The 13,781-nt window shown below is 32.3% G+C and overlaps 1 protein-coding gene across 6 annotated transcripts in view; it reads left to right on the plus strand.

Moving 5' to 3' along the window:
- CREB1 (cAMP responsive element binding protein 1) overlaps positions 1–13,781 on the plus strand; it is a 59,256-nt gene that overhangs the window by 4,068 nt on the left and 41,407 nt on the right. For all 6 annotated transcript variants that reach the window (XR_002136985.3, XR_012498939.2, XM_074341067.2 and 3 more), the window contains exon 2: positions 13,528–13,649. Coding sequence is in view for 4 of the 6 variants with exons in the window: in XM_074341067.2 (XP_074197168.1) it covers positions 13,536–13,649 (114 nt within the window). In the remaining 2 variants the exon portion in view is untranslated. The remainder of the gene's footprint in view (positions 1–13,527; positions 13,650–13,781) is intronic.

Genomic DNA, 13,781 nt, shown 5'->3' on the forward strand with positions numbered 1-13,781 from the left:
CCATCATATGGATCTACCTGTATTTATCAACCAGTTAGTGAGCTGATTTTATTTTTAGGTCTTATATGATCTTTTAAACTAAGGGAATCTGTCATTCTGTCTTTATTTCTTAGAATGAAATATTTCATTAAATGAGAAATAGCATTTTGTGACAGGAATTTGTTATTTGAACTGCCTCAATTACCTTTTTAGCTTCAGTGCATGAAAAGTCAAATAAGCTGTGTAAGAATTAACTATGAAAGTGAATTTAACTCTTGTTGAGGTTCTTACAGTCCTGAACAGACTTCTACCTCCTATTACTATTTCAGCCCAAAAAGTCTCTATAGTTTTCTCTCTCTCGTAGTCCAGTCCTTTTTTTAAAGCAGACTGTTCTCATGGGATATTATAACCCATTAATGCTGATTAGTGTACTAGCTTTCTTCTTGCATTTGTTTTTTACATATTAACTTATTTGATTTTCTAATATTTTTAGTGTAATTATCAGACTTTTATATTTCATACCTAAATAATAGTTTCACCTATATGCTTGTGTACTGAGATTTTTTACTGCTTAGATAACCTCCTGCCCCGAAAGTCCTTGGTCAACCAGTTGGACCAAGTTAATACTTCTTTCAGCTAGAACACAAAACAAGTTTCAGTACATCACTTTCTTTTTTTTCTTTTTTTTTTTCTTTTGGCTTTTATAAGCAGCATTTAACTATAGTACATTTTAAATATGCATGCTGTTAGTGTATTTATCTTTAAAATACACATGCTATGAATTTTTAAGTTTATTAAACTTAGAAAGAAAATGATAAATAATAATCTGGCAGCAGGCAAACAAACCCCGTCTTTCAAAAAACAAATCATTAATTGAAGCTGTTGTGATGTATCTCATTCTTTGTTTGCTCAAATTGACAGTTACATATGCTAACATTTTTAATGTAAAAATATGCTTTACTATTATTATTTTGAGGATTTACTAGTATTTTATATAAAATATTAATATGTACTGTTTTTACCTGCTCAATATTGAAATGTTTACAAAGCACTTTTTACAGATTTGGGGAGATGGAGATAGATACTTGAAATCTGTAAAGGCTGAATATTTTCCTCCTGGAACATGTCTGGGCTACCAGGGAATTAAGTGATTTCTCACAGTATCGTGGAATCAGTGAAGATCATGAACTAAAGTAACAAACTAATAATGTGAAAATGGCTGTTTGTTTTCCTCTGCCATTTAATATATGAGTATATGCTAGCTCAGTCATTATATAAGAAATTAGCCCTGGTTAACTTTCTGAAGTCATAAGAAAAAAGTATGGTTTTAAACTTATTCTATGCTATCATATCTGTAAGTGTAGGTTTTTGAGACACATTTGAAACTTGGATAAGAATTAGCCATTTGTCTTTCTTCTCGTTCAAAATGCTTTTCTCCCCTTAATATATGCACACTTGTCTTGTGTCCTGTTTGTTTTGTTTTGCATTCTTCTCTTAGCTCTGTTTGAGGTGGCCCTATAAAGATAAGTTTTGTTATATTTAACCCAGAGTTTTGCTCACTTGTCTTCTAGGTTACCAAAAAGAAGGGGGAAAAAGATTAATCATTCATATTCAGGTGTTTATCCCAACAGATAAATAGAAGACAGTATTTTCATCTCCAGTGATGAAAAATTACCTTTATATATTTAATCAATTCTTGAGGCTAGTTACACGAATCTCAACTTTAAAAGAAAAGAAAAAAACAGTAGTACTCCTTTGGAAAACTCAAATGGCTGAGTTTCTGTTTTCTCAGGGTTCACGTAAGGTAAGAAAGGAGTTTACCATAAATGAGATGGGCTGTCTGAACAAATGAAAAGTCCATATTAATTTTCTTCCTGCCATTGGATTAATCTAGGATCTCGAAGAATCTACCAAGGGGCAAAGGTTTGGAGTGGAAGAGGTCCGAAGAATTGATGTTGATTTTTTGTTTTCCCCCAAAAGGAGAGAAGACTGACATTTGGTGGGAGAAGAGAGAATTAAGTGGAAGTTAAAATAGCTAAGTAATGACCTTGGTAGGAGTGGGGGTGGGTCTGAAGGTTGATTTATATCAGTAGTAATAGAAAATGTCTTTCCCAAAGATTAGTGAATCTTCTCTGAAAAATTAAAGATTTCTTTCTTTAATTTTTAGTGTATTCGATTGAGCTGGTTATCTGCATATGAGTTTCTGGTTATAATTATATGGCAGTATAGATGTAACTAAAAATGTTTGTTGTTTAGCCAAAGCTGAATAACCATTATTTTTGAGGATTGTTATACCTATTTGTGTAAGTGATTGGCAATGGGAGACTCAGAAATATTTTGTTTTTCATCAATTAAGTGAAAATATTGCTTATTCTGAACTATTTGTACTCTTAAAGTGGTATTAGTTTCTTGAAAGTATCAGTAGCAGCTTTATTGTTTGCTCTGACCAGTAATACTGTGGTTTTACTTCCATTTAACAATGTAGTCATTTATCAATGAACATTTAACCATCAACTTTTTTTACTGTTTATGAAATAATCATAAGAAAATTTATTCAGTTAGGTATTTTTATAGGTATTAAATGAAGTGTTCTAGATGATATAAACAATAAAGCCTGAATATGTGGCTTCCATCCTCAAGGAACTTACAGTATAGTAGAGATGATAAAAATAGTATAAGAGAAAATGACTTATACATGGCAGTATGTCAGTTTTCATTATGGTCTTGAAGGGCTATAGGAGCTTAAAAAGGTAATTTGGTGAGGGAAAGTTTTGTAAAAGAATTTAAATGGAATACTTTACTGGAGAACTTGGGGAGGTGTGTATTCTAGGAAGTGACATGGACAACAAAAAATGAAGACATGAAAGTAGAATAAACCTAATGGGTTCACAAATGGTGAAGAAAGTATTACATTAACTATAAATCCACATTATAAGGCACTCCACATGTAAGGCAGGAAGCTTTAAATTTCATGTAAGACTTGGAGGAACAATATAAACAGGAATGATATGATAAATTGGGCTAAAATGTAGATTTCCTGACTCTTAATGCTCTCTCCTTCATGGTAGATTATATTGCAGTTTAAAAGTTGGATATCGTAGATTCTGTTTTAAACACCTTTATTAAAATATTCACATACCATATAGTCTACCAATTTCAAGTGTACAATTCATTGATTTCACAAAGTTGTGCATCTATCACCAGTCAGTTTTAGCACATTTTCATTACTCCCAGAAGAAGCCCCGCATCCCGTAGCCATCACCCCTCAATGTCTCCATGCCACCAGCACGAGGCAACCACTAAATCTACTTTCTGTCTCTGTAGATTTACCTGTTCTGGACATTGCATATAAATGGACTTATACATACGGTTTTCATTGTGATAAGTTTCTTTAATTTAGCATAATGCTTTCAAGGTTCATCCATGTTGTAATATGTATTTTTCATCCCTTTTATTGCTAAATAATATTCCATTTTAAGGATATACAACATTTTATCCATGAATTCATGGGCATTTGGAGTTTTGGGCTATTATGAATACTGCTGCCATGAACATACATTTATTGCACTTGTTTTCAGTTTTCTTGGGTGTGTACTTAAGAGTGGAATTGCTGAATTACTTGGTAACCATGTTTAACCATCTGAGGACCTGCCAGACTGTTTGCAAAAGCTACTGTACCTTTTTACATTCCCACCAGCAGTGTATGAGAGTTCTAATTTCTTCACATCCTCACCAACACTTAGTATTTTTCATGATAGCCATTTTAGTGGGTGAGAGGTAGTATCTCATTGTGGTTGTGATTTGTGTTTCCCTAATGACTGGTGATGTCCAGCATCTTGTATGCATCAGCCGTTTGTATGTCTCCTTTGAAGAAATGTCTGTTTGGATCCTTTGCTCATTTTTAATTGGATTGTCTTCTTACTGTTGAGCTGTAGTTCTTACAATTCTAGATAGAAGATATATGATTTATAACATTTTTTTCCATTCTGTGGATTGTCTTTTCACTTTCTTGATGGTGTCCTTTAAGGCACAAAAGTTTTTTTAGTGTTGATGATTTTCAGTTCATATATTTATTTTTTTGTGGTATGTGCTTTTGGTGTCCTATATTGGACATCATAAATTCTTAATTATTGCAAACATTTTCTAAGTATCGCTAAATGCCCGGGCAAACAAAACACCATGATTTAATGAAAAATAACTAAAGCCACTAACTTATATTTGGAGTTATATCCCACCTCCTCTGGTCTTCCCTGTATTCTGTCCAGATCCATTAATTGGAGGAACTGATGAAAAGAAGCAAAGACAAAAATCAAAAAATAACAACTTTAAGTGAAGCATTTTAATTTAAAGTACTATATTTTGAGAATAATTTATGAGAATTTATTATAATGTTTGTTGTGGGTGTAGTGTATTTCTCATAAACTGTACTGTATTTGGGTAATTCACATTTTATAAACTTTTACCATGAAGGAAGTAGTAAGTCCTTCATTTCTTACAGATGGCTAAACTGAGCTCTAAAGAATTTGAATAATTTACTTGCTGCTAGAGCCTTTTCCCTGGGCAAGTAATAACAATAGAAGCAAGTCTTCATCACTCTTGTAGCATCATCTCTTTGTGAAGATAATTTTCAAGGTTCTAGCTTTTATTATTTTTACTAGAATTTTTGTTCCTAAACAGTCGTTAAGGTTTATAAAAGTTCACTGGAAGGAAGTATTCTAGCCACAGTCTTGAAAAAAATATATTGCTTTCACTATCTTATTGCTCAGGTCTGCATCAGTATAATTACCACAAATGGCCAGCTCATGCTTTCCTTTTTTACACAAGTCATTGTATTCCTAACATTTCAAAATAATTTATGGTTTTAAATCATTGTTATTCAACACATGTTTATACTTGCCCATATATAATACATATTTTATGTCTCATTAGCTTGTAAGCTCATTGAGAGAAAGGTTCTTGTCTGTTGCTGGGTTTTTTTTAAGTCCTTATAGTTTTTAGCAGAACACTTACTATGTAATGGGCACAGAAAATTTATTTGTTTAATGAATGATTCATTCTTGCTGGGTCACAAATTTGAAAGACAAAATTAAAAATATTGCCCGTTTAGAGTTGCACAGATTAAAGAAAGCGGACATATATGCTTTAGACAATTAAAGCTTACTGAAATTACAGATTTATTTTTTAAAAGCCAAGGAAATTAGGTTCATTTTCCATAGCTTAAAAATAAGTTTTTCTACTTTGAGTTTTTATTAATGCTGATGCTTTACCAACACTTCCTACCTCTGAAACAAGAAATAGCATGAAATTGTATTAGTCAAAATGACTTTACCAGAAGTCAGTACCAGGTTGGTAAAAAACTAGTACATCTACCTGAAAGGTTGGACTTGATGCTGATTCTTTCAGGATTAAAGATAAAGATAAAGATACCTAAATTTGAAGTAAGCCTTTTATCAGAACTGTACATAAAATCTTTGTTGTTGTCTGTCATCTATCAGCTTTGTGGATTAACCATGGCTAATTTTTAAATATAGTTCCAGTATACCTTTGGTGCCTTGAACACTTGGAGTTTTTGTAGTAAGCAAAACATAATTAAAATGATAAACATGTTGCTTAATAGTCCATTGCCAAGTACACAGAGAATTCTTCACTTTTTATAATGTTGAAGGCTGTGTGGTACAGCCCTGAATGGTCTTGTAAATTCCTTACAAATTTCTTAACATCTCTACTCTCTGTATGTGAAGTCAGAGCTAAAACCAGAACTCCTTCCTGTCTTACGACTCCTACTATAACTAACATGTGCTGTCTCACTTCAGGAAAACTAAAATTTCACTCTTTTATGTCTAATTTGTAAATAATTCACCAAGAATACCATTTCAAACTTAGCTTAAAACAACTGTCAAAATAATAAATACTGATTTTATGAACTTATTTTTTAAAAACACTTGGACATTCATTTCCCTTTGAATAGTGATTTTTACATAGTCCCTCAGCTTTTGTTCAGTAAATGGAATAGTAAGGTATAAATATTTAAAGGGCATAACTTTTGTGGGTCCTTACAGTTTCAGCATTGAGCTAGTTTTTGAAGCAGAACTTAAAATTTGAAGACAGTTTTACTCTTTAGTCAACACAAAAATTGCTTTTCTAAAAGTAACTATATGTAGGGGGTGTATAATCCTTTTTTCCTTGAAAAAAAATCTCCAAAAATCCATTTAGTAGAACTTTATGAGTAGATGTGTATATAGGATCACTCCTTTGAAAGGCTTAAGGTGTAAAAATCTGTAAACATCATATCAGGTGGGTGTTTGCAAGGAAAGAATGGCTTGAAGAGATGGGATAAAATGTTATCTAAAATAATGCATAGTCATGGTTGCTGCTTTGCTAAGCAACACTTTTTGTCTCTTGGTTACCAGATATGTGAAGGCTTATTTCAGAGCCATGAAGGAAAACAATGCATATATATTTTGCCAATACTTAAAAAAAAATAACTTTGATTTGAGAAAGCACTAAAGTTTTCTTATTGAAAGGTACCATAGAATTAGTCACATATTCTAGGATGGCTGTCATAAATCATGCAATACATTTCTATAAATCAAATAACATGTTTCTAATTCACTGCTATTAAGTATTTCCTTTCAGGACAGTGTCTTTCTCATAGCACATGCTATACATTTAAAAATAATTTTACTTAGTAAGATTAGCATTCAGATATACTAGTAATCATAAAACTGCAATAAATCAAAATATAAATATTGAACTTAAAGCATTTTCTCTGAGTTGAGTGCAATAAACACATAAACCAGGTAATTAGTTTCATTAAATAACATTGAAAAGATTTCCCTTTGCTATATGCTGCCTTCTTTTTTGGTAGTGGTTGGGTTATATTGGCATTTACTATTAATACAAAGAATTTATAAAAATGTATGAACACATTTTCAAGATTTTATTTGTCTTACAAATGATTAAATCATATTGATTCAAAACACAGAGAATTAACTTCATATATAACTTTTCTTGCCTTCCTCTAATATCTAGACTAGAGGCTGAGGTATGGATTTGTTCTCTAATTGAGGGAGAATAGACCTTGGCAAGAGAACAGAGAAAACTTCCTGAAAACTGTCAGAATTTACTTAGCTTGATAAAGACACCAGTTTGTTTTATCACATTGTCCTGTTTTCTATTTTGTTAGGGTGTGATCAGTTTAATCCAATGTTTTCTAGTTGAAGTTGATATGTGTGTTGAGGGATGTGTGTGTACATATATATACATACATGTATATATACACATACAACATCTGAATATGCTGTTTTGCTATCTGGTTTCAGTGAAAATATGCTGTATTTAATACCAACAGACTACTTATGATTAGCGTCAGAAACCAGGAACATTGCTAAATTGCCAGCATTGATTCCATACGTCTCAGTTCTGCTAGATTGGACGTACTTGTGTGATAAAGATAAATGATACATATTAAAGATTAACAGCCCCCAAAAAATTATAGGAGAGAAAAAGTAAAGGGAAAGAGACAATGTAACATAATTATTGGTTTCTGGAAAGCTAAAATCTGTTGTATAGCACGTGAGCATTTTGCCACTTTCTTTAGTAAGACATGTCCAAGGTGTTAAAGAATATTAGCAAGTCTTTCAAACAGTTACAATATCCTAAAAACTAAATAACAGGTACCAAGTAACTATGTAGAAAGTATGTATTGCTCATAGATGTTTATAGATATACTTCTGCAAAATTTTTTTGGTAATACATTTGAGTATGACAAAACAGTTGCTTAGTTTTAAAATCATGTGCCCAAATGTGCCTTTTGCTATGGTTACCCTGAAGACTTCTTTGGTTAAGACTTCTGCTTTGGTAATTTCCTTAAATCCCTGGACTTTTGAATCCGTAAGAGTTCAGAAGGAATCTGCTTGGTGTAGGTAGGGTGCAAGGGAGGTTTTGTTGTTGTTGTTGTTGTTGTTGTTGTTCCTCATTTATAATTAAGGTCATTTGCATTTTAAAAATCAGCATGTATTCATATGTTGTTAGTTACAAATACATTATTTCTTCAGAGTCAAAATTCACGATTCATTTCTTTGAATTACTTACTCTCCTAAACTGGATTAAAATGGTCATAGATTTAAGGGATTAAAAAGTAGACTAGGCTGTGGAAGAGATAGGTTTATTTTTCATGAACTTGAAATAGAATGTTTAGGATTGTAAGGACTTGGTCACTTAAAGGTCAAAATATTTAAGGAAAAAGAACAAGGTGAAGATTTGCATCATTCTTTCCTTTTTCGTAATGATTGTTAGCAAAACTAATGATACGGGCTTGCTTTCTTGTTTGATGAGTTTTACTTAGCTTGGTATAGGCAAATAGATATGGAAATAATGCTGCCAGAAAATTGTCCCTGACTTGGTACATAGTTTCTGTAGAAGTGCTGAGTAAGTGAATTTAAATGGTAGTTTAAATCAGTGAGGGTTTCACTGGTCAGCTTTTATAATCTTGAAAATCTCTCCAACATCGTCCCCAGCTTTATTTTTTACACAACATTTCTCACCATATGATTTATTCTACATTTTACTTGTTTACTTTCCCTGCTCCCACACACTAGAATATAAATTTACAAGGGCAGAGTTTTTTAAAATTATGTTTTGTTTCTTTATCCCCAGTTACTTGAAAGTGCTCAGATATGATACTGTAGTTACAATGTATATAATGTAAACTGTTCAAATTGAAGTATTGTTGGTTTTAGAAAAGTGAACGAGTTATTCATTTGAATTCCCTCAGGATATATTACTATATAGGGTAGAAGTAAAATCCATTGCAATATAAAAATTCTGAAACCAGTAACTTACTTTAAGAGACATTCTCATTTTGCCATAGTAGTTGCTTTGGAGTGACCATTATGTATTATCATTCCTTTTCTCTTTGTTTGTATACAAAATCTGACACTAGCCATTGACTCTGTCATTTCTCGTCATAATTTAAGCCTTTTCTCCTACCGTTTTTCTTATCAGAAAAGTTCTCCTTTCTCCCCATATTTATCAATACTGTATTCATCCTCAGTACCTCTTTGGCATGCCATCACTCTTATTTATTGCAGAACATACTCTCTTTTAAATGTCATGGAAGCGCCCATTTGGTACTTTGTTGGGCTGTTCATCTAAACTACACTTTAAACTTTAAATATCTACTGTCTTTACTCTGTAAAGGGTACAAAAGTGATATAGCCCTAGTCAGAGATATTTCTTGAAGCTTTCTAAGATGGAAAGGAAAGTTAAGAAAAAGGACTATTAAACTATATGATAACTGTAATAGTAGTTATGATGAGCAATATAATGAGTAAAAGAGACACTGTCCACCATATGAGAGAATCTTTATTGAATAATTGTCTGGTCTTGTAACATTTTTAAAAATTACTGCTAATTATCTCAAGTTGTGTTGCATTATCATGATTTTATATGTATAAATGGTAACATTTCTGTATTTGCCCACGTTCAAGAGGCTAGATGACCTATTCTTAGTTTCTTTTTACTATATTACTATATAGTAAAAGGAAATACTTCTTTATACATTATTTTATTAAGTGGCCTATGTAATTATGTGTGTGTGGTGTATATGCATCTTGTGGTGTCATTTCCTAGGATCAGAGCATTTAAAATAGAAAGATCTTTTAATCCATCTTCCTTGTTTTTACAGATGAGGAAATTGAAACAAAAAGTTTGATTTGTCCAGTGAACAATTGGTGACAGATCCAGCTTTCCACCAAGTGTTAGGTTCCCTTTCTCAACTACTTATAGCAGCATTCATTGTTTGTCTCAAAATTGGGTGAATAATACTACAGAATCACTTTGTGTTTTATTTTTCATATTAAGAAGTAAAACTCCAAAGACCATTATAGCAAAATGGTATGTATCTTTCTGAAGTGGTTTTAAATTTTTTGTTTTAGGAATGACACTATTTTGTAATTTGCTATAAATTCATAATTTCCAAAGGATTATGTTAATTTTTAGGGATAAATCATGAAAATCCCCAAGTGTTAAATATATCAATCCCAAATAAATTTTTAAAATTCAAAATTATTTGAAGAACAAGAATCACAAAACTATCAAGCTAATACTAGATTTTCAGTGATTTCTGAGATCTATTCTGTTTGTAATGTTCCAGGCCCAATATTTGTAGAACATTCTGTGTTCAGATGTACGTGATCTTTTTATTATAATGTTGTTCAGTGTTTTTGTTTTGCATCCCCAAAAAGCATTGACTGTATAATGATTAACAATTTCCTTTCTTCAAACAACTTTGGAAACCTGCTCTATTAATTGGTCCTGTGTCTGCATACTGCACTGCTGGCTAGATTGCTGCTGGATTAATAGAAAAATATTGTACACATGATACCATAGCATCTCTTCTCTCCCCACGTGAAGATATAAGCAAAAAGAACAAAAGTTTTCAAAGTCCAAAATTAATATACCCACATCAAATGCTAGTTTATTCTACTTGGGAGACTGCTATTTCAGTACCCTCCAGGCGAAAACCAAAGAATAGAGTCAGTGAGTTTCTCATCTGATAGAGATTGTTTTTCCTTAAATTATTCTCACCTCCACTTTGAGAAAGACCTGAATTTTCTGATGAAAGACAGTATTTGTACTGTTGCTCCAGTCATTGATATCTACGCAAGCTAAGAGTTATAAAAATGAAGAAGGCTGTCCCCTCCTCTGATAAAAAGATCAGTAGTCTGCCTGAGTGAAATGGTAATGAAACACTGACGCTTGACATGGGGGAGGGATCCTATCCACTGTAAATATCACACTTTGTTTTAAAAAGAAGGAATATATTATGTAGCTGGGGAGGGAAGAAGTATGCAAATCGCATTCCTGTTTTGAATGAGTCCTTGTAACTATAATTACTTATGTTAGCTAGTGGTTTTGTTCCTTTATTATTATATATTCATAAATAGTTTCTGAAACAAAAAGTTGTAATGATGCCCTATACCTTAAATGTTAAAAAAAAAAAAATTTAAGTATCCCAGATGTATTAAACAAAAACAAAAGAAATATGGTCTGTACCTTAGATTGCTTTTAATTAAATGGTGGAGTGAAACTATATGGATGACAACATAGGTAAAAAAAAATGTGGCTTGAAATAAAGTCTTTTAAAAACAGTTTCATATACTCTGTCTGCAAAGGAGGTATTGTGATGATAAATTTGTATTTATCTTCATTTTCATTAAAATGATGACTTAGGGGTGAAGATGGAGAAAAGTATGGATTTCTGCTTTTATTTGGCTTGACTCAGTACTGTCCTCTAATGGATTCATTTACTTACTAAGATTAGGTTTTTTGCTTTCACATGCCATTTTATTTCAGACCACAAGTGTGCACAACATTTAGGATACATAAACTGTTTTGTTGTTGATGTTGCTTTCTGTTACTTTCAATGTCTTAAATGTTTTAGTTTAAAAGAACACAGATTGTAAGTATACAACGGAGTGAATTATCACAAGTGATAATAAAGTTATTTCATCACTTTTTAAAAAATTAGTTATTTTTACTCTTTGGAAATGGATAACAATTTAGGCAAAATTTAAACAAAGACAGTACTTTCATATAAAAAGTATTGAATTTAAAATATTTTGTCAATAGGTATCTCAAAATCATGATTGAAATACAGTTTTTGGGTCATAGTTTTAAAATGTTATCCATGACTTCTGGTATTAAAAGTTTTTACATTGTATGAGTAATGCTAAATCTTTGCAGAAGAAAAAAGATTAATACTAAAATATGTAAAAAGTAAGGCGAAAGTCATCAGACTATACACTTCTGCTAAATTTCCCTCTACTCAAAGCTACACTAAGCTTCCCAAATCTTTTTCCATGTACACACCTTTACAACAATGTTTTACTTGTTTTTAACATAAATTGGGGTCTATTTTCCAGTATATTTCATGACTCACCATTTCACTCGGTCTGTCTTGGAAAGCTTGATGTGTCATTACATAATAGACTTCATTCTTTTTTATTGCTTTAATTTCTTTAATGGTCTTCCTAATGATGGATACTTGTTTCCAGTGTTTTGCTGTTATCGAAAAAATTCTACAGTGACTATCCTTGAATATATATATATATATACGTATATATATATCTTTGTGAACTAGTCAGTAATAAGTTTCTTATTGACTAGTACTTTCTCTGTATTCTAGATGTTATTGTGTTAACTATATGTGGCAGATATTTTCTCCCTGTGCACTTGTCTTGGTGGCTTTTGCTATATGAATGTCTTAAATAATTATGTAGTCAGGTCTGTTGACCTTTGCTTTGTCATCCGTTTCATGGATTCTGTATTTCTAAATTATTTATATTCATTTCCAAAGATATTTTCACTTCCATTTTTAGCTGTCACTTGTAAAACACTTTTCTTTTTATAGAACCCTGTAAATGATGGCAAAATGTATTAGTATGTGATACATTCTAATGGCATGTAGTAATCACATAAGGGTCCGTGACAATTTTGATTATCAATTTTCAGAGTTATAAAATAAATGTAATAAATTCTGGAAAAGCATTGGGGTTTTGTGTTATTTATGGAATCACTGTAAGTAGTCCTCACTATTAATAAATTCATTTTTGACAGGTAATATGCTAGGCATGGAATGATAGCAGTAGTACACAAGTAAGAAGTGATCCTTTTCATCGTGAATTCTCTACAGATGATCGCTTCCCCAGTTACCAGAAATTTCTCTAACCTACGTGTAGCTGCTGCTGCTAGGACTTGCCCTCCACTTACTTTTTCTGCAATCCAGTGCCACATTACCCAACAGATACACTAGCCATTCGCAAAGCAGGGTCCCAAAGTAAAAAAAGATCAGCCTTTATTAACTTAATCCAGAATTTTGCAGTTACAAAATTGTAAAACTGTTTTAGTGTGTGTGTGTGTATAGTGTGCATACTATACATAGGAGGAGGAATCAGAACACTAAAGTTTTCAGTGTTTGGGGCCTCTAGTTTGGCTCTGTGACTATTTAGCCCACCTTTCTATCTTGATATCCTACAACTTGGGCTCTTGAAACTTGGGCTTATTTTGTCCTACCACCAGTAATTTCCTATGGAAGTAGCTTATAATTTTTCCACTTCTTCCCTATATATATGAAGCCAGTATCTCATAAGTCCTGTCGTCAGCTCACTTACATTCTTTACCCTCTCTCCGTACCTGCTTGGTACAGTTTGAAAAAATTATAACTTCGCTACTACCCCTCCTCCCTTTGTTAGTAGGGGTGATTCATGGAAGAGAGGAATCCCTTCTTACATCTAGATGGAGTAATATCATTGGGAAGAAATAGCAAGGGAAAAGGAAGGTGGTTTTTCTTTTTTGAAGGGACTAAAACTTTTACACTCAGCAAATTTTTATAATAATTCAGCTACATTATATTTTAACTAGATTTCTGAGTGCATTTGCTAACCTAACAACCACATATACCTATTTATAACTTGAAATTTGCCTTCAAAGTCACAAAAGCGCAAAGCACAGTAGTGCTTGTAACACTCTTCCATATTATTGTAGGTGACTAAATGACCATGGAATCTGGAGCAGAGAACCAGCAGAGTGGAGATGCAGCTGTAACAGAAGCTGAAAACCAGCAAATGACAGTTCAAGCCCAGCCACAGATTGCCACATTAGCCCAGGTATAAAATACATGGAATGATTCCAAGTTGTGTCTCTTCCAAGAGGAATATGTTTCAGACAAGGGAATTTAGTTTTTATTACGGAGATATACAGAGACTGAGCAGACTATCAAAATTCTGTTTACTTAGTAT

The sequence above is a fragment of the Rhinolophus sinicus genome, chromosome 17 (assembly GCF_057876585.1).
Source record: "Rhinolophus sinicus isolate RSI-liver-muscle chromosome 17, RSI-T2T, whole genome shotgun sequence".
In the NCBI taxonomy this organism is placed as follows: Eukaryota; Metazoa; Chordata; class Mammalia; order Chiroptera; family Rhinolophidae; genus Rhinolophus; species Rhinolophus sinicus.